The sequence below is a fragment of the Myotis lucifugus genome, unplaced genomic scaffold (assembly GCF_000147115.1).
Source record: "Myotis lucifugus unplaced genomic scaffold, Myoluc2.0 scaffold_959, whole genome shotgun sequence".
Lineage (NCBI taxonomy): Eukaryota > Metazoa > Chordata > Mammalia > Chiroptera > Vespertilionidae > Myotis > Myotis lucifugus.
In genome coordinates, this window is record NW_005872007.1 from 4,906 (window position 1) to 29,981 (window position 25,076).

The following is a 25,076-nucleotide window of genomic DNA, read 5'->3' on the forward strand; positions in this document are numbered from 1 at the left end:
GCAGCTTTATAGAAGGTGCGGGGCCAGGCGTGCAGGGGTTAGGGGCGGGGTTTGGCCCCTCCCACGGGGGAACCCAGGAGCCAATGGAACCTTGAGGGCTTCCTGTGTGGCGGGAGCAGGGTCACTTGTGGGTTACCTGAATCCCTTTCTGGAGGAGGAAACTGAGGCTGAGGCAGGTGAAATTCATTTGCATAAGCGGCTCAACTATCAGGAAGACAGGAAGCTGGAGGGGAAGAAGCTGAGGGCCAGGGTGAGGGTACCTTTCTGAACAGGGTGAAGAGTGGGAGCCTAGGGAGAGAACGCCATCTGTCTGCAGTCAAACAGCTTAGCCCTACCGAGGGCAGGACTAGTCCCTGTGTCTGTGGGTCCCCGCGGAGCAGGATCTGAGCAAGGCCTCCATCAGTTCTTCTGGAAAGAATGGCTGAATGACCTTGTGCTCTCATCACCTGCACACCCTCACACCAGCAGTCGGGCCTGACTCACATCAGCCCTCCGCCCTCCAGAGTTCTTGAGGGCACTTCCCTTCACCCTACAAGGACTCCGTTTCCGTACCTTTCTGATTCCTGCCCTAAGCACAACTCCACAGTCTCCACACTGGCTCCATCGCTTTGACTAGAGAAGAACAAAATAGATGGCAGCTCATCCCCAGGACCCTTCAGTGCCCAGGCCAGTGCTCTGTCCATCGAACCAAACCGGCCAGGGCTCTATTGATTTTATTTTTAGAGAGAGTTGGAAAAAGCGGAAAAGACAGAGAGAAAGACCGATTGGCCTCCTGCAGGTGTCTTGACCATGGTGGAGTAGGAGCCTGCAACCAAGATAGTGCCCTTGACCAGAATGGAACCGGGTACCTGACGCTCTATCCACTGAGCCATTGTTATCCTGTATGGAAAACCATCCCTGCTGTCTCTGTGTAACCAAATGTCCTCTTTGTCTCAGGACAACAGTCCTATTGGATAAGGTCCCACCCTAACCAGGTCATTTTAAGTTAATCTCCTCCTAAAACTCCTATCTCCAAATACAGTCCCATTCTAAAGTATTCAGGTTTAGGGCCTCCATGTATAAGCTGAGCAGGGGACACAATTCCGGCCACCATAAAGGCTTAAATGACTTTTGTTAAGCACGTTCTGAATATATGCTATTATAACGGTACTGGCTAAAATAGTTCTACAGCAGTCTGTGTCTGACAGTTCCAATATTTTGATGTTTCATTGCCTCATTATGTTGTTCTTGTGTTTGACTGTGGAGGGCAGGGTAGTTGATCACTTGTTTTTAGAAATAGTGTTGGATGAAAGGTGATGCCATTGTCCTGTCGAGGGGATTTAGGTTTGTGTCTGCCTTGTGCCTGCAGGGGGCTGCATCTCAATCCAATTTCAGAATCTGATGACCTTTCTGGGCCACCTAGAGAATGGGAAACTGAGGCGGGGCAACTTACTCCTACCTTCTCTTCTGTCTTTATTCCTAGGACTGAGCCCTTCACAGATTTTTACCTATGGTCCCCTACAGGCTTCCCACTCTTGCTGGCTCCTGGATTCCAACAATTGTGCCTGTACCTCCTTGAAGTTTTCTTTTCCTGTCTTCCTTTCTTTCTTTCTGTTAATCCTCACCCCAGGATATTTTTTCCGCATTGATTTTTAGAAAGAGTGGAAGGGAGGGACCGTGGGTAAGAGAAGAGACAGAGGAAGTGAGAGAGATTGATTGGCGACTGCCTCCCACATTTGGCCCCACCCCCTCCTGGGCCTGGGATTGAACCTGTAACCCAGGTACATGCCTTTGATGGCAATCAAACCTGTGACCCTTGGGAGTGCGGGCTGATTCTCCAAGCACGGAGCTCACTGGCCAGGGTGAGGTTTTCAAATGCACACTGCTCAGCATCTCAGCCACTGAGAAGGAGGGAATGTCCTTGAGGAAAATTGGCTTCAAATGGCACAATCATTTCTGTGCATGAATGAGTACACACACACACACACACACACACACACACACAGTCATATCTGGAGGATATAAAGCCTATCATTGAAATTGCTACATCAAAGAGCTCGCATATATGTATATATGTCACATGCGCATACACACTTGAACCATCATACCTCTCCATTTCCCCTTCCAGAGCCTTCTCTATGCCTGTATATATACACACAAATGCACACACACTCTCCAGGCAGGGAGGCAGGGGCTGTGGCCCAGGAATTCTCAAGCACAACACTAACAAACTCCAGGAGTCGGTTGCTTTAACATCATTTATTGAGTTGGGCAATCTGTGTATGGCTCCTCACAGAGGGTTTTAAAGATAACCCAGTCTTTGAATTGATCAAATCTATGAATTCCTGACAGTAATTACTGTGATCACTAGTCCCAGTAGTATACATTGCAGTTCAGGTAATGCATGGATAGTTACAGACTTGGAAATCAAATTTCAGGAAGTGATAATAAGTCCAATAAGTGCACCACATTCCCACCACCCGGATATACAAAGGCTGTCCTCTGTGGGTCCAGATCCTTCTCTGTGTGTGGTGTATGCATGCAAGGGCTCACAAGCTCTCCCGACTGCGCTGGCAGGAAGGTGCACAGGTGCGACCCTGGAAATCCATGGCAGTCACAGCCAAGAGTTCCCACAACGCCCAAGATGCTGGTCTCCTGTGGAAGGAGCACTCCCTCACTGTGCTCGCAGGCCTCCTTCCAATTCCCATCTCCAGGGCAAGCCCGGGCCTCAGCCTAGGAAGTAGGTCCACTTCTTGTAATCTTTAATGGACTTGGCCATCAGCGGTGCCATCTTCTTCACAGGCTTCTTCTGGCCGCTGACCACCCGCTTCCCAGGGATGGGGTGACAGCTGTGGCCACTGGCAGGGTCAGAGGGAGCCCGGGTGTCTGCTGCGGGGGCTGGGGCAGGCCGGGCTTTTTCCTGGACAGCTGCTCCTGCTCCTCCTCTTTCAGATGATTCTGAAAAAGCCCTCTTTGCTGGTGTGTCCTGGGGCCTGTTGGCGCTGAGATGCAGGACCAGTTTTGGGACCTCCTGCTCTTGGGGCCGCAGCTGTGCCGTGTGTTCTTCCCGCCTTGCTTTCTCCAAGGCGCGGTGACACTGCTGCTGCTTCCAGAAGGGATCTGTCTCTGCAGCTGGTGCTTCATGGTGTTCCTCCAGGCCAGGCGGCTCCTCAGGTGTGTCACTCTCCACAGCGTGTTGGAGAAGAGAACACGGGACTCCTCTCAGTTGAGAGAGCAAGTTGACGTTGTTCTGCGGGGTCTGGACACACTGCTGGAGCATGGTGATCATTTTGCGCTGACCAGCCCTCTTGGACCCAGAGAATACCGGTGTCCTGGAGTGCAGCCTGATTCCCATCAGCCGAGCTCCTTCCTCTTTGCTAGGGGAAGGCGGCGCCCCTGGCCTGGGTTGGAAGGAGGATGTGGACACAAAGGCAGGAAGTGGGGGGTCACTGAGCTGGCCCGGGAAGAGCCCGAGGTCTGGCCAGGCGGGTGACCCGGCAGGGGGCACCAGTGGGAGCCTGGCCCCCGCTGCTGCAGGTGGTGGTCGCTTTTCAGACTTGCCCATCTCTGCCTGGGCGCTGGTCCTTTCCTCTCTCCTCAGACTCATTCCTTCCAGCGCAGTGGCTGGAGCCTTGACACTCTTCCTCTCTTTCCTGGCGGGAGGCTGGTGGTGGGTGTGGAAGGCCTCAGAAGACATGGTGGGCGCGTCTAATTCCTGCTCCACTTCAGGCGAGGGACCCGCCGCCTTCCTTCCCAAGTGAGGAGATTTGACCTTCCCTTCTGAAGTCTTGCACGTGTCCCCATCCTTCTCCATCACCTTGGGCAGCAGGCCGCCTTGCCCCTCCCCTGCACCTAAGCCTTGTAGATGCTGCTGGTCTTTGTCTGATTGGCTTTGGCTAGAGTGTTTGCGCTTTCACTTTTTCAGGGGATTTTCTGAGGCCACCTCCGATGGGGCCCCAGACATCCAAGGAGCACCTGCCACCCATAGAAGGGTCGGGATGCCTGAGGCCACCTGTGATGGACGCGGGTCATAGGTGAAGTCCTCCTCCTGGAAAGACATGGTGGGTGGCTGGAATTCCTCCTCTTCCTCAAGGGAGGGACCTATTGGCTTCCTACCCAAGTGAGGTGTTTTGCCTTTCCCTTCTGGAGTCTTGAGGTTACTCCCATCCTTCTGTCTCACCTTGGGCGGCAGGACACCTGCCCCCTTTCCTGCGTCTGAGCCGTGTCGACTCTGTTTGGCTTTGTCCGATTGGCTCGTTCCTGAGTGTTTGTGGTTTTGCTTTTTCACCGGGTTTTCTGAAGCCTTTTCTGATGGAGGCCGGTCGTAGGTGAGGTAGGCCTCGCAGGACATGCTGGGCGGGTCTAAATCCTCCTCCTCCGCCGCCGCCGCCATGGCCACTACCTCCTCCATCTCAGACCGGGGACCTGCTGGTTTCCTTCCCAGGTGAGGAGTTCTGACATTCCCTTCTGGAGTCCTGGGGTTGTCCCCAACCTTCTCCCTAACCGTGGGCAGCAGGCCCCCTGGCCCCTTTCCTGCATCTAAGCCTTGTAGACGCTGCTCATATTTGTACGACTGTATTTCCCCTGAGTGTTTGTGCTTTCGCTTCTTCTCGGGGTTGTCTGAAGCCACCTCCGATGGAGGCGTAGACTTCTGGGGGCTGCTGCCCCCTCTTTCCTTCCTCTTCTTGACCCCATGAGAGGACAGCTTTCCCCCGGTTCCTTCTCTGCAGAGAGGCCGTGTGCTTTCCTCCCTGGCGGAGGCCGGGTGAGGTCTCTGGGCGCTCCCAGCTAAGGGCTCCTCCTGGCCCTTGGCCCCCAGCGGGGGATTGTCCTTGTGGGAAGGCGGGCGCTCCCCTCTCCGACTCACAGCCCCTCTCCCCTGGGGTGCCCCCAGGTGCCTGTCCGGAGAGGCTGCTCGGCGGCCTTCTGCAGGCCTCTGAGGTGCCTCGTGGGCCAGGGCCTGGGACCGGCGATGGACTCCAGACATCCAGGGAGCACCTGCCACCCATGGAAGGGACGGGCCTCTGCCGCCGCAAGGCTCTGTGTGGCCGGGCCTTCTCTCCTCCCAGCAGTCAGGAAAGTGCGGCCCTGGGAGGAGCCTCGTGAGCGGCGAGGACGCTCTTTGCTTTCTCCGTGGGCGCTCAGAGCTGTGGGATGCGCCGCGGGATGCGCGGGGGTGTCCCTCCATCTCGTCCCCCAGTGGAAGAGACACCTGCGGGGCGTGGGCTTGGGGGAGCTTTGAAAAGATTCTCCTCCGACGCCCGCTCCTCACAGTGCTTCCTTTCCCGGGAACCAGCTTCTGGCACCCAGTCCCTGGCGGGTGAGGCTGGGAAATGCTTGCGCTTGGACGTGCGACCTTCTCGCTGGTCTGCCACAAGCCAACTGGTGCTGAGCAGGCCCAGCAGCAGCTTTATAGAAGGTCTAGCGTCGAGGGCGGGGCCAGGCGTGCAGGGGTTAAGGGGCGGGGTTTGGCCCCTCCCACGGGGGACCCAGGAGCCAATGGAACCTTGAGGGCTTCCTGTGTGGCGGGAGCAGGGTCACTTGTTGGTTACCTGAATCCCTTTCTGGAGGAGGAAACTGAGGCTGAGGCAGGTGAAATTCATTTGCATAAGCGGGTCAATTATCAGGAAGACAGGAAGCTGGAGGGGAAGAAGCTGAGGGCCAGGGTGAGGGTACCTTTCTGAACAGGCTGAAGAGTGGGAGCCTAGGGAGAGAACGCCATCTGTCTGCAGTCAAACAGCTTAGCCCTACCGAGGGCAGGACTAGTCCCTGTGTCTGTGGGTCCCCGCGGAGCAGGGTCTGAGCAAGGCCTCCATCAGTTCTTCTGGAAAGAATGGCTGAATGACCTTGTGCTCTCATCACCTGCACACCTGCACACCAGCAGTCGGGCCTGACTCACATCAGCCCTCTGCCCTCCAGAGTTCTTGAGGGCACTTCCCTTCACCCTACAAGGACTCCGTTTCAGTACCTTTCTGATTCCTGCCCCAAAGCACAACTCCACAGTCGCCACACTGGCTCCATCGCTTTGATTAGAGAAGAACGAAATAGATGGCAGCTCATCCCCAGGAATGAACCTGCTCTGACCCCTTGAGCTAATCGGGGAGCTCGGTGGATGCTCCGCCTTGTTCTGTCTATATGTGAAGTTATTTGGTCTCTTGGACGATTCCATAGGCATACCTTTGAGTTTTCCCCTCAGATTTGCCATGGCCTTAACCTTATTCGCTGAGAAGTCTGTATTTCCCTTGCCATTCTGGGTTTGAAAGATACCCCAAGTGTTAGAATTGGTGAGAAGTGAGAGTTCCTGAGCGTTATCATTGTGTCCAATATGCTCAGAAGTATCCTTTGGCGGAGTTAACACTGCACGAATCCTCAGAGTCATAAATCCATTTTGAGGAAAGGATATGTGACACACACACAAAGTAGTAAAACAAAAACACTACATTCCCACAACTCAGACACACAGAGGTGCTAACCGGGGATGCACCTTGGTGTATCTCCAAGCATCCTTCTAAATCTTTTCCGTGTGTGTATATACACACAAATGCACACATGGTGTGTGGTGTGTGTGTGTTTTTTTTAATCGAAATGAAATAAAGTTTTAAACATCATTCTTCTATTTTTTTAATCCTCCCCCAATGGTTTTTTTTCATTGGCTTTTACTTTACTTTATCTTTTGAAATATATATTTATTGATTACCAAGCGGAAGGGAGATGGGGAGAGAGAGACGAGAGAGAGAGAGAGAGAGAGAGAGAGAGAGAGAGAGAGAGAGAGAGAGAAACACCAATGATGAGAATCATTGATTGGCCGCCTCCTGCAGGCCCCTCACTGGGGACTAAGCCCAGAATTGGGCATGTGCCCTCCTCAGGAAATTAACCCAGGACCCTTCTGTGCCCAGGCCAGTGGTCTGTCCCCCGAACCAAACCGGCCAGGGCTCTATTGATTTTATTTTTAGAGAGAGTTGGAAAGAGCGGGAAAGACAGAGAGAAAGACCGATTGGCCTCCTGCAGGTGTCCTGACCAGGGTGGAGGAGGAGCCTGCAACCAAGATAGTGCCCTTGACCAGAATGGAACCGGGGACCTGACGCTCTATCCACTGAGCCATTGTTATCCTATATGGAAAACCATCCCTGCTGTCTCTGTGTATCCCAATGTCCTCTTTCTATCAGGACAACAGTCCTATTGGATAAGGTCCCACCCTAACCAGGTCATTTTAAGTTCATCTCCTCCTAAAACTCCTATCTCCAAATACAGTCCCATTCTAAAGTATTCAGGGTGAGGGCCTCCATGTATAAGCTGAGCAGGGGACACAATTCCGGCCCCCAAAAAGGCTTAAACGACTTTTGTTAAGCATGTTCCGAATATATGCTATTATAACGGTACTGGCTAAAATAGTTCTTCGGCAGTCTGTCTCTGACAGTTCCAATATTTTGATGTTTCATTGCCTCATTATGTTGTTCTTGTGTTTGACTGTGTAGGGCAGGGTAGTTGATCACTTGTTTTTAGAAATAATTTTGGATGAAAGATGATGCCATTGTCCCGTTGCGGGGATTTAGGTTTGTTTCTGCCTTGTGCCTGCAGAGGGCTGCATCTCAATCCAATTTCAGAAACTGATTATCTTTCTGGGCCACCTAGAGAATGGGAAACTGAGGTGGGGCAACTTACTCCTACCTTCTCTTCTGTCTTTATTCCTAGGACTGAGCCCAGGTGGAGTTGCTACAGGTGAGAGAGTCACCTAACTCAGCAGATACTGCAGGCGGGCCTGATGGCAGCTGGATGGCTTGGCTTCCTGGCCCTACGGGGCACATTAAGATTCAACCATGAGATTCCAGCAAAGGCGGTCGCTTACCATTCTTGTTGTGTTTATGCAAACATCAGGCCAAATTGAATACAGTAGACAAATTAATCTTAATTTGGCTTTTTGATAGCCATGGAGGAATTTTAAGAAGAAAAATCCTATTTCAATAGAAGTTGTTAAAGCTAAAATGGTTTCTTTCCCTTCCACTGGACCATTTGTTAAGCATATAGGGATAGTTCAGTTGATAGTTCTATGTGCCCAGTACAGGCCTCTAGCAACGGTGGAATAGAAATGCAGTCTGTCTCATGATTGAGCCGGAAGTTCCAAGACAAAGGGGAGAATGAAAGGGTGAGGACTATGCCCTCCATCTTGCCCTGTATCCTCCATTTTTGGGCAGCCATGTGCTCAGCAAGCAGCTTCTTCCCGGAAGCCCAAGCCTCTGCTAGCCACACCCAGGACTTCTTTAAACTAACCAATGACAATCAAGGGAATTTTGCACCATAGATACAACTTGCGCCTGGCCAATTGGCAGGGCCCACAGTCCTCTCTCCTCCCCTTACTATAAAACCTCTCTCCCCACAGGGCTGGCCCTCTCTCTGCCACTTGCTGCTGTGTCAGTAAGGAGGGTAGGGTAGCCAAGCCCGGGTTTGAATAAAAGACTCTTTGCTTTTGCATCGGACACAGCTGGCTCCCTGGTGTGGTCTATTGGGGATCTTGAAATCTGGGCATAACATAAGGACGTGAGGTGTGACTGAACTAGGAGGATTTGGGAAACCCAGGACTTGTTTTGTGTCTACAGGCAACAAAGAAGTTGAGGCAGAGTTTTGTATGAGGATTTTACTTTCATTTTCAGGAAACTGGGGACATGAATAGTCCTGACTAAAAGAGGGTCATTGTGTGAGGTAGTTTTTTAAACTTTTCCCAAAAAATCTCAGAAGAAGAACAGACTAGAAGAGAGATGATGGCAGTTAGGAACAGGAAGCAGAAGTCCTGTGAAAGATAAGGTAACTGGCAAGAGTGTGCACTGAGGACTGAAGGAATGTGGGCATTTCTTAGACACGTGGCCCCATTGGCTGGGAAATGGTACTGATCAATCTGAGCCCATGGATCCTGGTGGTGGTGGCCAGGTTCTCAACAGATATTTCTCATAACACAGATCCCTGCAAATGAAAAGTGGTTTAAGGGTGCTGTTTTGTGGAACTGATATCAGGGCCTCACACTCTTATGACTTCTGGATAGTGGTATCCTGGAATTGTCCTGCCTCTCCTCTAGCCTTTGTATCTGGGAACCTTGATGAGACACCAAGCCCAGAATTCTAAGTACATCTCTAGGTTTTTATGAAGTGTTCCGTTTTTTGGCAAACAGTGGGATCAGATGTGAGAGGTCCTTCCAGGCACAGATTCCTATATGTGCAAAGGCTTAGAGTGAAGACTGAGCTCATTCAGGAACCAACTGGTGTCCTTTTTATAAAAATATGTTTTTATTGATTTCAGAGATGAAGGGAGAAGGAGAGAGAGAAACATCAATGATCAGAGAGAATCATTGATGGGCTGCCTCTTGCATGCCCTCCACTGGGGATCAAGCCTGCAACCCTGACATGTGCCCCTGACCGGAATTGAACCCAGGACCCTTCAATTCACAGGATGGTGCTCTATCCACTGAGAAAAACCAACTTAGAGTTTTATTTTCATTTTGTCCATTTTTTAAATATATATTTTATTGATTTTCTACAGAGAGGAAGGGAAAGGGATAGAGAGCTAGAACCATCGATGAGAGAAACATCGATCAGCTGCCTCCTGCACACTCCCTACTGGGTATGTGCCTGCAACCAAGGTACATGCCCTTGACCGTAATTGAACCTGGGGCCCCTGAGTCCACAGGCCAACGCTCTATCCACTGAGCCAAACCAGCTAGGGCATGTCCATTTTTTAAAATAAGACCTGGTCACATTGGGACAGGAGTCAGGACTAGAGGACCTTTGTGATACCTTTGAAGTCTGTTCTGCAGGTGAAGGAAGTAATGGAAGATTTGGAGCAGTAAAGGCATGTGATCTGATCCAGCCTCATTAAACCTCCTGTTGCTGAAGCATAACAAACCATATGGGTGTGAGGGAGGTTGTAGAATTTAAGCTGCTGTGATAGTTTTGGTGAGTGTGATGGTAAGTGGTCCATGATGGTGACTGTAGATGTGAAATAAGCAGTTGGATTCTGGATTGGTGTTTTAGGTGTGGCCGCCTGGATTTTTTAATTGTGAGGTTGAGAGAGAGAGGTAAGAGCCAAGGATGATTTGAAGGTCTGTATTTGTCAGCTGGGGGTACGCAAGAACCATCAACTGTGATGCAGATATTCATAGTAGAAGTGTAATGTTCACTGGTGATACCAAACTTTTATTTATTTTTTTTATGTTACTAGTGGCTCAGTGCATGAAATTCATGCATGGAGAGGTGGTTCCCTCAGCTCAGACTGAACCCTCATCAATCGGGGACCCCTGCGGCGATGTCCAACTGCCAGTTTAGGCCTAATCCCTGTGCTGGCGCCCAGGACTGTGGGGCGGGTGGCTTGTCCCTCTCCTGTGCCAGAGGCACAGGCACAACTGCTGGCACCCAGGACCCTAGAGCAGGTGGCTTGATCCTCTCACTGGCTGCAGCCTGGCTGGCCCCCAATCCTCTCTCCCCAGTGTTGAGTGTCTAAGCCATTATGGCATGATGGCATGAAGGTGTGATGACTATTTGCATATTAGCTCTTTATTATATAGGATTTTAATCTGTCATGGTCTATCTTCAAGTGGATATTATATCATTTCACATCCTGTATAGAAACTCCTCTGTAACAAAATTTCACTTTTCCAGGGCAATCTTTGTGGTATCGCTGTCATGTATTTTAATTTCACAGAAGTTATAAAACTGACATTACATTATTATTTGTTTAGTTAATTATCTTTAAACTTAGAGGCCCAGTGCATGAAATGCATGCACTGGTACGGTCCCTAGCAGCTGCCTGCTGCCGGCCAGGGCCTCCCTCCCTTCCCCCAGCCAGCCCCACTCCCTGGTCAAACTCCTGGTCAAGGGGACAATTTGCATACTATGCTTTTATTATATAGGATATATTAAAATAATAAGAAACATCTATTGGATGTTATCCTATGTGTTTACTGTCTTTGGTGTTTTCCATTTCTTGGCATAGATCATTATTTGTTTCTGGCAAAATTTTATTTCTGCTTGCAGGACCTTTTTTTTTTAACATTTCTTACACTACTGCTGGTGATAAAAAAAATTCAATTTTTATATATGAAAAATACATTTTAACTATTTTAAAAAATATTTTCACTCAGTCTAGAATTATAAATTTAGATTTTCCCCCCTTGTGAATACTTTAATGATGTTGCTCTACTATCTTCTCCCTTACACTGTTTCTGATGAGAAATCTTTTGTAATCCTTATGTTTATTCCTGTGTATAGTGTGTCTCTTTTCTTCTACTTAAAACATTTTTCTTTTCTTCATTGGTGTTGAGCAATGTGATTTTTATGTCTTGATGTAGCTTTCTTTATGTCCTGTGCTTGCTATTCAGTGAGCTTCTTTGATCTGTGGGTTTATATTTTTTACTACATTTTGCTAAATTTGGAAATTTTTGGATCATTCTTTCTTCAGATGAGTATATACATATGTAAGTTCGGGTCTCTAGAGGGGACTGAGGAGGAAGAGAAGTGAACCAAATCATAGGGTCAGGACCTCAGCAGGCAATTGAGTATGGGGCACCCAGCAGGGCCATCCCTGCAGTGGCCAGTTCATGACCAGCTTCCTGAGGCTGGCTCTTTCCTGGGCTAGGGCTTTCATGAATCTGCTCCATGATGCCCACCAGTGCAGTGCCCGTTGGGGCTGTGTGTAGCTTACAGGAAAGGCACGCCTGGGGAGTCAGAGCCTTGATCCCATGCAGTATGGTTACATCCTGGCATTGGAATGTGGCCAGTTCTCTGCACCCTGAGTTGCCCCACTGTTGGATCCCCAGAGCAGTCATGGTGCCTTCTTCCATCACAGTCCCCTAAGATCGCAGCGATGGAGGTGTGCTGTCATAGGTTTGTGTGAACGGAAGTTCCATGGGTAATAGCAGGCACCGGGTGCTGGCTAGGAATGCGGTCATGTGGGTTTGTGTGAAGAGCTCACAGTCACAGCTTTGGAAGCCTCTTTCTTAGTTTCTCAGAGAGCTTCGTGGCAAGGAAATGCAGGTATTGTCCTGCAATGCAGTTTCCGTGGGAAACTTTGTCATTGGGGGTGTCAGAGGGGTTGGCTGGGAGCGCCTGCAGAGACACCCTTCTCCAGTACCCTCTTTGCAGGTGGACTCATCGCTGGATTCCTGGGAACTGCTCATGGGTCCCTGCTGTTCCACAGAGTTCTCTGAGCAGCCGTCCATCTTCCGTGGGAAGAAAGGTGTGTGCTTGTGCATGGTCACTGCCCGGCCCTGGGTGGGCGGGGCCACCCCTGCCCTGGACGTGTTCTCCTGCTGGGTTTGCAGAGCTCGGACAATTGTCCAGAATTCCCTTGTTTAACAAAGAAAGTTAAGTTCCCAGCGAAGCCCATGGTTAGAAACAGAGAGGATTAGGGAGAGGAGGAGGAGCTGAGCTGCCTCTTCTCCCACTGCCAGAGGGTACAGAGTCTGAGGCATGACCTCCAGCCTGCTCACCTGCCCTGGGATGCTGCTTCCAGAGAGACCATGAAGGCTGGACTCTGCTCCTGTGTCCTGTGGGACTGAAAAGCAGGAGGCAGAGCCATGCTCTCACTTGAACCTCGGGGCAGCAGCCTCCTGGTTCTCAGGAGAGATGGTGGTCCTGGGGTCTGACCACTCCTCAGTGGTTGGAACTGTGTATAGGAGCTGCCGGCACAGGTGAGCCCCTGGGAGGCAGATACAGTGGGAAAACCATTGACCTTGTTGCCCGGATGACAACGCAGTGTCCCGCCTGGCCGCTACGGGTGCTGCCATCTTTGTTGCAGAGTGATGGCTAATTTGCATATTCCCTCTTTATTAGATAGGATAGCTACCAGAAAAAAAGAATTAACTGTGTGTTTGGCACACTCACAACAGTAAGGCGACTTTTTTTCCCAACACGGATGTGGGTAACAGAGAAGCCTATTTCACCTGTGACGGTTTCTCAGCATTATCCGTATGTACAACCTCACCAAATTGTACACATTAGAAAAGTGCATTTCCTTGCTCATCAGTTATACACATACCTAAGTAAAGCCTTGCAATGTGGTTCCATATAAATCCTAGATATCCCTCTGTTGTTAGAAAATTAAGATCGCAACCTTATATAAATACAACCACCTCTCTCCTCATTTCTTGGGAGGACCAGCTTAGCCTCAGTGGCAGCAAATATTGGTAAGCAGTGAAGACTATTGCTATCAGCCCAGCTGGTGAGGCTCAGTGTTCAGTGTAGACCTATGAAGCAAGAAGTCAAGGTTCAATTCCTGGTCAGGCACATGCCCAAGTTGTGGGCTCGATCCCCAGAGCAGGGTGTGCAGGAGGCCGATCAATGATTCTCTCTCATCATTGATATTTTGCTCTCTCTCTACCTTTCTCTCCAAAATCATAAAAGTATATATTAAAAAAAAAACACACAAAAACTATTTCCATGAAATTCAACAGGAATGCTGACTGCTTACAAAAGACACATCCTGGGACAGATTGCAGGATTATCCTTCCTCTAGCTCTGACTTCTTGCCTGTTGAGCAACTACCTTATGTGAATACCCTAGAGAGGCCAGGGAATACAGAATAGCATTAGATTATTTCATCTGCCAATGACTTCAGCTACATGAAACAGTTTTGGAGGTCCTGAGAATGTCTGTACATAAAGGTCACACAAGCCACAGGCCCTGGAACAGTGGTGGCCTTATGTTCACAAGAGGCCCTTTTCATCTAATTTACTGCAGGCTTTCCCACTCACTACTGAAACAGTGTTTCTGTCCAGATTGTGGTTCCACCTCAGAGTCTTACAATAATGACACCAGCCTATGAAATTTCATACTTCCTAGCACATGGCCCCTTTGTAGTACGTGGAGAGCAGGTTCCCTAAACACTGCTGAGGCTTATGTAATACATACTGTGAACAAAGAACATGATTCATATTGGTCACAGAAGCAGAGCGACCTTCAGAGTGATCTTAGCCTTCACCAATAATCGAGGCACTAGGCTGCAGATTAAATGCACAAAGTCATGTGGTCTTTATTTCAAGGCCATGGGCAGAAATAAATAATAAGCCAATATTGGACAAAAATTGATTTCCTGCCATTATGCTGTTCCTTCCAAACCACACAAAATTTGTGATAAACACATCTATTCATCGCTATATGCTGACAGATCACATTTGTGTATGCAAATCATCTGTGGCAGGGAATAAAACAAAAATTAAAGGTACAAATGTAAAAACACTTTTAAAAAAAGATCATAAACCTGAGCAGAGGAGAGCAAAGGGTTTCCAGGTTGGTGAATAAGAATCCCCCCAAATTTATCAAAGCATAATGTGATTTATCAATATGTCCCTGAAAAAGGTAGTACTTCCTAGCTGAGAAGGGGTGCTCTGAAGGAATCCTGGGTCAGGTCCATTTTCTAGTCATAGAGAAATGAATGAAGATACTGCCAAATTCCCTCAAGCAGAAGTGAGAACACAGAATACATTCCCCTGAGCACCCAGGGACTGTGACCGATGCACAATCCTCTGGTGAGCCAGGTGGTAGAGGTGAAATCTATTCAGCGAGAAACAGACGGTGACATCATTTGGGTAGTAGGTCTCTGCATGTTAGCAAGTACAATGCAGCTCCTTCAAGTTTCACTTGTACCTCAAATTTATGAGGAATCTAGCAGCGTGTATGTTCCCATAAAAGGGGTTTACATTCATGGAAAGGGTCCCATAGAGCCCCTTAAGTGTTGTTATAATAAGTGAAAATAAAACATTCCCTGTATATTTATGGCTTTTCTCCAGTGTGAACTCTGAGGTGTGTAGTGAGTTGAGACCTTTGACTGAAGGACTTGCCACATTCACTACACTCATATGGCTTTTCTCCAGTGTGAACTCTGTGGTGTTTATTGAGGTTAGCTCTTTGACTGAAATGCTTCCCACATTCCCTACACTCATATGGCTTTTCTCCAGTGTGAACTCTGTAGTGTAGAGTGAGGGAAGACCTTTGACTAAAGGACTTCCCACATTCACTACACTCATATGGCTTTTCTCCAGTGTGAACTCTGTGGTGCATCCTGAGGTGAGACCTTTTCCTGAAGGACTTCCCACAGTCACTACATTCACACTGCTTTTCTCTAATGTGAACTCTGTTGTGTTTAATGAGAGCAGTACTTTCATTGAAGACCTTCCCACAATCAGTACACTCATAGGGCTTTTCTTCAGTGTAAACTCTCCCATGTTGAGGGTGGTTAAATATTCGTCTACACACTTCCCCACATTTATTATACTCATCAATCATATCTCCAGAGCAGAGACCTTTCTGATAAGCAACTTTCAGTTTCTGGCTGGCAGCTGCTTCACATTCAACCCACTGGTGATGTCTTTTTCCACTGAGAAATTCCTGTGTAATCTCATTGTTACTGTGTGGCTCCTCAGTGTTAAGAGTGGCCTGGTGCTGGAGAAGTCCTGAGATGGCTGGGGAGTCTTCCCCAGCCTGTATACTAGCTGCAGGCATCCCAGATAAGTAGAAGCAGCAACTCCTCACAAGCAAGGCACTCTCCATATCTTCTTTCCAGGGCTTCTCTCCACTGGCATCCTTCTGTTGCTGGTGAGGGTTTGCACTGAAACACAAGTCTCTCACACACGCATCACTTAAGAACACATTCTTCTCAAAGTGAACCACTTGTAACTCACTCAGGTGCAAAATATCTTTTAACACTGAGAAGCACAGCTTACACAGATGGGTCCTCTGGGTGGCTGCAGCTGTTTTGGAAGCCCTGACCTGAGACTCTCCTACAGATACGCTGTGCTCAGAATAGGCCTCCACATCATGCATTTTATGCCAAGGACCTGAAACAGAGAAATGATGCGATGAATGTTAACTCTTGTGACAGGGGGAAGTCCCATTTTAAAAATGTGTTGCACATACTACATTGGTTTCAAGAAATTGGCTAAAAATGAAAGACCGAAAGATGGATTAATAAGAGGCCACTGGGAAGTTCTTGACCACTGAAGATCACAAAACAAGATCCCAGGTTCGATTCTAGTCAAGGGCATGTACCTGGGTTGGTCACACTCCCAGTTGGAGGTGTGCAGGATGCTGCTAACAGCCTTCAGGAGACCTTCTCTGCTGGTGACATGGGCAAGCTGTGCAGAAGGCTGGTTAAAAATCAATAAAATATATATTTAAAAAAAAAATAAGAGGCCACTGTGAAGTACTTGACCACTGATGTGCTCCTTATAACACTTGCACAGGTCCATGTTGTAGTATACTGCAGAAAGAGATGTGCAGAGGAATACGTGATGTAAAAAGGACACAAAGGAGAAGATAGCCAAACTAAGAAGTCACTGATAAAATGACAAGTCACCAACGTGTCAAGTGTGAAAAGGGAAATGTATAAATGAGGGGTGGCCATTAGAACCGGCACCAAACACCACTGGACAGGAGCAGGTTCCTGGTACAATCTGAACACCATCTTTATGTCATACCTCCCCCGAGTTGCCACTCAGCCAGGCCATCATCCTGTACATTCACCCTGGAGAAACCCACGGTTCTCCCTGCACCTCTCCCTGTACCTCCTTCTCTAGAAATACGTACAAACTAAATATTCTGAGTATCAATGAAAAGACAACGGAGGTGAGCAGCTTTGCAATAGTATTCAGGGAAGGTAACATTACAAACAACAATTAAAGGAGGGATTTACAAGAACAGCCCCTGGTTCATGTAGGTAAAGACAATACCTGGCACAGGCATTCACCAAGGTCTTTATCTACAGGAAAGGTGCAGAACTGGAAGCCATGGATCTGGATATAGTCACCCTCCCTGGGAGAGGAAGAGCAGGAGGGACCCATTAAGCTGTCTGTAAGACTGCTGACACCCTGACATTTCCTGCAGTTTCTGAGGCAACTGGTGTTAGGGAGGTTTATGGAGTCTATTGCTCAGGGCTCAACGCAGAGCTCAGCACTGGCAGTCACAGCCCATTCTACAAGACAGTGGGGGAAATTAGCAGAGTCCATGTTCTTGCCTTAAGAGAGAGAGTCATGTCTGGAGAATAAATAAAGCGCGGGCATCACGTCAGGACACTAGGAGAGTTGAAGGTCTTACCTACGAATGATACAAGTGTAAACACTTCCAGCATCACATCACAGTACAGACGTCTCTGAGCCTCATCAAGGAGCTCCCACTCCTCCTGAGAGAAGGCAATGGCCACGTCCTCAAAGTTCATATCCTGTCATAATGAGGACAGTACATCCCATGATAAGATTCTCTCTTGAGATTCCGAGCTTCTCATACTCCTCACCTTGCACATCCATCTGCTTCCTCTACTCCCCACATCAGAGAAGATAGCAGGCCTTGGTCTCATCAAAGTCAATCTCTCCTTATATTCCTATTGATGCTGTATCTCCCACAACAATAAAGGCAGATGAGCAGTTAGAACATACCTGTGCTCTGATCCTCAAATGTGAGTCACACTGCCCCTTTTCAATAACAGTGGGTGTCAGTAACGTAGGGTAGGAAGAGATGTTGCACATAAAGGGAATGTGATGGATTTGAGACTGGTCCTGTCAGGAAATACCCATGCTGTCCTCCAAATCCAAATTGTCCCTCCAAAATGGTAATGCCCATTACACTTCCGACTCCAATCCCAGTTTGCTGAGGCCATCACTTTGCATTACCTGCTGCCCATAGTTCTTGGATCCACACTTGTCTCACAGCTTCATTCCCAGAGGCACATCTTCACTAGTGACATGAATAAGCCATCACAAGAACAGGTTGTCTTCTAATCAGCTTCTCTTCCAAAATTCTAGTTCACCACCTCTGTAATATATTTCTCTCTCACCCTTCTCTCTTCTCCTTTCGCCATGCTGGTGGAGATTTTCAAGTGCAGGTGACACTGATGTATGCTATCCCATTCCTATTGTTCACTGGGTCAGCCCTCAACTAGAAATGACAGATGGACATATATATGGCACCTAAGCTCTGGACATGGCATGTAGCAGCACAACAATACATCTTGTTAGAAATTAACCTAAAATTCCCCATATCGTATCATAAAGACACCATCAGAAATGGACTCCCTTTTCATTCACTCATATGTCAATGTTAGTGCCCTGTCTTCATGAATTCACACTCCCTCTCTAAGTGCAAATCACTCTTCCTACTACACCTTTCTCACACCTGAACTCGCTGAGCCACAGCCCCCATAGTCATCTCCTGGGTTTTCTACTCAGTACTCAGCATGTGTGTTCCAGAGAATGCTTGGCAAATTCAAAGAAGATCAATGATTCCACCATCTCTGATAGTCCAGTCATAGCAACAGTCTTGATCCTGCTATGAAGGCCTCCCTCCTGACTGTTTATTCCTTCAACCTCACCTACTGAGAACCCATCACATCTCAGATGTCCATAGCCCACCTCCACTGGTGCTGCACCTGATGTCACTTCACCAGTCATAGGCTTCATCACTCAAGTCCCATCACCTATCGCCCTCTACCCTATGCCCAGTGAGTCTCACAGATAACCACTCATGGCCCTAAGCAAGTCAACCGAACTGACTGCAACAACTCAGGCCACACCCAAAGGCACAAAAAGTTCCTGATGGATATTTTAGAAGTAAATATGCACCAGCTCCTGTCTCAACTTGTTTGAATTACTCTTAGGCCTCCAATTACAAAAAATGACCTAAAGTGCTTCCTGGTCCATAATTCCCCAGAATCTTTTGAAGAAGTCTTCATCTTAAACTACCCCCTCAGAGTCAGAGATGCTCATGAACTACTCTGAAATCTCAGACTCCAATAGGCCAAAAAGAAAAGTTTTTGTATCTCCAATGAATATTACTCTTCTACTATGATTTTTCACTATCTCAGTTGATGGTGCTTCCATACCTCCAAATTTTGGCTGCTAAATCCAAAATTCAAGACTTCTCTGACTTTTACCTTTCTCTCTCTCTTGTCCTCAAAATTAGAATATATATGTGGCCACAACTAAAACAAGAATCCATAATGCAACTGCTTCTTCCACTTCCACAGCCATCATCATGGGCCAGTTCCCATCACACTCAGCAAGACTATCTTCCTAGTATTTCTACCACCTCCCTCACACCCATATTGTGCATCATGCTGCAGCCACAGAATCTAAGGAGACCCTGGTCACATTCCCTGCCTCCACTGCTCCAAATCTCCCATTGCTCCCATAACATGCACAGCAGACACCCAGGTTGTCACAAAGTTCCTCTACACCTGACTCCTGTCCCGTTGGTACCTGTTCCCATTTTTAAAAAAAGAATACCTCCCTGTGCTGTAACCAGCTTCATCTTATCTCCAAGCCATTGCACATTCTGGTACCTATGCCTGGGAGGACCTACAACTTCTCATTCTACTGGGTGCCCCAAACAGGGACCACTTCATATAACACTGGACCTGGACTTAACAGTCTGGGCTTGGTGTCTGTTCAAGGTCCCAGGTCCAAGGAAAGGACCGTCCCAGGAGATCACTATCTTAGGCTATAAGAATTGGAGGCTGTAAAGTTAAGTTCCACAAACCAGGACCCCTAAGTGATTCTGCATTTGCAGGAATCTATGGAAAAATCAATGTTTATTGAGAGCCTGTCAACCACTGCTAGGATACATGGACTCAGGCTACTCAGTAGCTTTACCAGCCCTAGAGCCAGGCGACCTCAAGATGCCTGCATTACCTCAGGGCTCAGTCCTCAGTGCACACTCTTGCCAGATGCATTACTTTTACAGGACTTCTCCTTCCTGTCCCTAACTGCTCTCCTCTCTCTTCCAGTCTGTTCTTCCTCTGAGCATTTTGGGTAAATGTTTAGAACCCTACCTCAGACCATATCCCTTGTTTTTGTCACTAACATGGATGGCCCCACTTTCCTGATCTTAATGTAACAAACATTCAAAATGGTAAAGAATTTTTGTCAGTTTATTTTAGCAAAACTGACTACAATTGGCCAAAAGCAGAATCTCAAATTACTGAGATAATGTCCAGAGAATGGTGGCTTTTCCCCTATTTTCTTACTTTGCAATCAAAGCAGGAGATGAAAGTGGGCTACATGAAACCCACTGGTGATAGATAAGGGAGGCAGGGGCAAGCAAAGTGAGGAAACCTCTGGGGTTGGATAAAAAGTAAAATGACAGACCTATGCTGTTTTACACAGGTTTGTACAGGATAGTTAATAGTCACTAATTAACAGCATAACAGTAATAATGAGTGAATTTGTGGTCTCCACCCTGGCCCATTGATTATTCCCTGAAGGGTCCAGAAAAAGGGAAGTTACAAGTTACTCTGACATTCCATCCATATGTTATCGATTTTGCTTGTTTGTTTTTGCTTCTGTATTTCTTCTCCTCGCTTGTTCTCTTCTTCTACTAATAGCTTCATTAGTTTCAATCAGCACTCAGACCTATCTACTCTCTATTCTCCTTTTCCAAAATAGATAAATATATAGATAGACTAAAGAAGGGGAAAAGAATTTTATATATATTTGGATTTTCTTTTATATACATATTTAAATATATATATATATATATATATATATATATATATATTCTCTTTTTTTGTATTTTGTTTTTTGCTTTTCTTCTTATACACTCATTCTCTTTCTCCCTCCTCTATACTGAATCATGGCCATGTCCATTCCTTCAATTCCTTGACCTCACCTTCTGAAATAAGCTCTGCCTCTTCAGATTCATCTGGGTGTTTGTTGTTTGCATCTTTTGGATTAGTTGTTTTTTATTGTTTGCAAAAAATCCTGGTGAGTGTTTAGAGGAGTTAATATGTACCAGCCCTAGTCTCATCTTGTTTGAATAATTCTTTAGCCTCCAGTTAATCTCAGGTCCATTCATCATTTACAGGCCTTGACCACTGCAAAATGATTACCTCTCCCCAAACTCTACATGACAACTTCTCTCCCTCTGCTGTGTTGTGACACCCACCTCCCACAAACAGTGGCCCCAGCAGGAAAGCCAGTTCTCAGGCTCACACTGTCCCTTCTGAGCTACTACTACCATTACCAACCTGACCATGATTCCCTGTATTAAAGTAATCTACAGCCCTGGCTCATGTGTGTCAGTTGGTTGAGTAGAGACCCATGCACTGGTGAGGTCACATGCCTGGGTTGTATATATTTAAAAAAGATACCTACTGGTTCCTGAATCAGCTCACTCTGCACAAAAAGCCTTTTCACATGCTGGAACCTATGCCCTGGAGAAGCAGCCGCCAACCTTTTGGACCTCACAGAGCACCAATGGTGCATGTACCACCAGTTGGGGACCACTGCTCCAAAAGTTTCCATAAACCAGCCGTCAGCAAAGCTTCCCGACCTCATAGACCACCAGTGGTCCACGGACAAATCATTGGCGACCACTGCCCTGGACGACCTCCAACTCATTACACTGGTTTCCAGGAAGAAGGTTCACTTTACGAAGTCCTAGTTGTGGCCTTAGGAGTCTGGGCTTAGTGTCTGTTCAAAGTACCCAGGTCCATGGGCTATAAGAGCAGCTGACAGTCCCAGGACACTACTCTCGCAGAAGCCACAAGAGTGTGAAGCCCTGAAACAAGTTCCACAAACCCGTACACCTAATCGATTCTGCATTTGCAGCAATTTGTGGAAAGAAAATGGTCTGTGAGAACCTGGCAAAAACCAGGTTCTATGGGCTCAGGCTGCTCAGTGCCCTTGCCCAGCCCAGAGGCCAGGTGCCCTCCAGATGCCTGAATTATCTCAGGGCTCAGTGCTCACTCTTGCCAGTTCCCTTATCATTTACAGGACTTCCCCTCCCTGTCCACAGTGCTGTCCTCTGTCTTCTAGTCTGTTCTTCCTCTGAGCAATGTTAGGAAAAGTTAGAATCCTACCTCAGAAAATGTCCCTCTATTTTCACAGCCATCTATGGCCCCAGCGTTCTGAGAATGAAATTAAAACTCCTCGTGCAAAACCACACCTCATCTTCTCTGTTGCCTTTACACCCCAAACAGGCAAGGGGTCTCCTACGCCTCCAGGCTCAGCCCCACCCCCGTGTTCTTAGAAGGTGGCATTGCAGCCTGTGGCCCTTTCCCATCACACCCTGTGTCACCCAGGAGAGACCCACTGTTCTGGATGCGGCTTCCTGGGCTGCAGTAACTGAGAGTCACTAGTCCCCAAGGCTGGAGGGTTAAATGGGGTGAGGCTGCGGGAAGGCTGTAAGCAGAGGAGTCCGGGAGGCACGGAGGCCCCAATCCCCGCCTGTTGATGCTCAACAAATCTCAGACACACCCTGCACAGCAAGGACGCTGCCTCCTAGGCCTCCTCTTACTCACGACCAGTGGGCTGAAGCCTCTGAGTCCTTGAAGAAACTGAAGGGGTCAAAATGCCTGCCAGGAGGAAGAAGGTTAAGTCCCGCCCTAACCAAATGCACTGACACCAAAATTGCGCTTTAGCTCCACCCATGTTGGCACATTCCACCTGGGTAATGTAGTTTTCCCAAATGCCAAGGGGAGGGCTAGCATCCCAGCCAATGACATTGGTGAATAAAGGTAATATGGTTCAACAAGTGGCCCTGGGGAAGGACAAGATGGGACTAGAGGCCTGGTTAGCTGGAACAGAGGGGCAGATCTCCCAGGGAGAGGGTTGTGGGGAGAACTGGGAGAGATCCCCCAAGGAATATAGGCACAGGCAAAAATGGGAGACATCTGTAATACTATCAATGATAAAAAATATATATATTTTATTTTAAATAACATAGCCCAGCTGGTGTTACTCAATGGTTGAGCATTGACCTATGATTCATGAGGTCATGGTTCTATTCCTGGTCTGGGAACATACATGGGTTGTAGGTTCAATTCTCAGTTGGGTGGGGATGGGGACATGCAGGAGGCAGCAAATCAGTGATTCTCTCTCATCATTGATATATTTATCTCTCCCTCTCCTTTCTTCTCTCTAATATTAATAAAAATATATTTTTTAAAGTATATACATATATGCATAGTCCATGGACATAGATAATAATGTGGTGAGGGCCTAGAAATGGTGGGGGCAGGATAGAGGTAAGCAAAGGGGGATGAGGATGGAGGAAATTGGGACTATTTGTAACAGAGTTGATAAAAATAAAGATAGTTTGCCCACATGACATGGCTCAGTGGTTGGGCGTGGACCCATAAACCAAGGTATCTCTGGTTCAATTCCAGGACAGGGCACATGACCAGGTTGGGGGCTCCATCCCTGCAGGAGGCACACATGAGGCAGCGGATCAATGATTCTCTCTCATCATTGATGTTTCTCCCTCTCTCTAAAAAAATAAAAAAAAAAATAGTGTTAAGATTGATTTGACTCAACAACACTGAGGTGAATGAGGGCATCATATTTTGTTCCCAGTCCTCTGAGCAAAATCATGCCTTGATCTGTCTTTATAGAAGATGTCCCAGGCATAACTGTGTTTGGGAACAGGAAGCAGCCTGCAGTGGGTCTGCCTCAGCTTGGTCTACAGTTTTTGAGTTCATTACTTCATGTTAGAAAAGATTTCACAACATGAGTGCAGAAGATTTTGAGGGTACGTTAATTAAAGCTGGGGATCATGAAAGAAAAATTAGGCCTTATGATAGAACAAGCCACAGCAGAGAGATTAGGTGTGGCTCCTTTGACTCTCTAGAAACATTGTGAGAAATAAATGAGCCAAAGTGAGGATGCTTTTAGCTCACTGGGCATTCAGAGAAAGGAGGTCTTGAGTGCAGATTCAGGGGGTTAGCCCAGGATGAGCTGCCACTGCTAGTTGCTACCCTGGTTACAGGTGAGTGGGATCCCTGAAAATCTTAGGAAAGCCCAGCTGGTGTGGATCAGTGGTTGAGTGTTAATTATGACCCTGCAGGTCACTGATGGATTCCTGGTCAGGACACATGCTCAGGTGGATTAACCTTTAAAGTATGTCCACAGCTGCTCTCCTCTGTGTTCCAGTCTGTCCTTCCTCAGCAATGTTAGGAAAAGTTAGAATCCTGCCTCAGAAAATGTCCCTCTGTTTTCACAACCATCTATGGCCCCAGCGTCCTGAGAGTGAAAGTAAAACTCCTCCTGCAAAACCTGCCCTCCTCTCTGTGTTGCCTTTACACCCACAACAGGCCCGGGTTCCCGAGTCCTCCCTGCTCAGTCGCACCATCACGTCCTCACAAGGCGGCCCTGCAGCCTTTCACCCTCATCCCCCATCAGCCATGTGTCACCCACGAGGGACTCACCATTCTGAGCGCTGGGGCCTGAGCGGCGGGACCTGAGAGGCCGGTCCCCAAGGCTGGAGGGTGAAAGGGGGTCAGGCTGCGGGGACGCTGTGAGCAGAGAGGAGTCCGGGAGGCACGGGGACGCCCATCTCGGGCTGTTGGGCTCAAGGAGCCTCAGACACACCCCGCACAGCAGGCGCGCTGCCTCCCAGGCCTCCTCCTCCTCACGACCAGCGCCCTGAAGCCTGGGAGCCTGTTAACAGAGAACCAAAAAGTTAAAATGTCCGCCAGAAGGAGGAAGGCGGAAGTCCCGCCCTAACCGGATGTACAGACACCAAAATGCCCTTTAGCTCCGCCTACACCGGCATATGTCCTTCTGGGTCATGTAGTTTTCTCCACCGCCCAGGCGACTACTAGCATCCCCGCCAATAACTTGTGGGAATAAAGGTGTTGTGGCAAACCAAGTGACATCTGGGGAGGAACAAGATGAGACCAGAGGCCTGGCTAACTGAAATAGACTGAGGCTTCTCCAAGGTGAAGAGAGTGGGGAGGAATGCAAGGGATCCACCAAAGAATATATACACAGGGTCTAAATGGGAGACATCTGTCATACTAAAAACAATAAAAAATACATGTACTTAAAAAAAATTGAAATTATATATCCCAGCTGGTGTGCCTCAATGGTTGAGCCTCAAGCTATGAATCAAGAGGCCATGGTTCTTTTGTGTGTTTTTTGTTTGTTTTTTTATATATTTGCTGGTGGCCCGGTGCATGAAATTTGTGCAGGGGGAGGGGGTGGTCCTTAGCCCGGCCTGCAACCTCTCTAATCTGGGACCCTCGAAGGATGTCCTACTGCCAGTTTGCAGGGATCAGGCCTAAACCGGCAGTTGGACATCCCTCTCGCAGTCCAGAACTTCTGGCTCCTAACTGCTCACCTGCCTGCT

The 25,076-nt window shown here is 48.0% G+C and overlaps 1 protein-coding gene across 1 annotated transcript; it reads right to left on the reverse strand.

Moving 5' to 3' along the window:
* Nucleotides 1-5,120: 5,120 nt before the first annotated feature.
* LOC111824135 (zinc finger protein 772-like) lies at nt 5,121-24,380 on the reverse strand. Its single transcript, XM_023747735.1, has 3 exons — nt 24,154-24,380; nt 15,034-15,796; nt 5,121-5,400 (listed from the first exon to the last, which is right to left on the reverse strand). Exons 2-3 carry the CDS (start codon nt 15,780-15,782, stop codon nt 5,121-5,123), a joined length of 1,029 nt encoding a protein of 342 aa, XP_023603503.1. The 5' UTR covers nt 15,783-15,796; nt 24,154-24,380.
* Nucleotides 24,381-25,076: the final 696 nt, after the last annotated feature.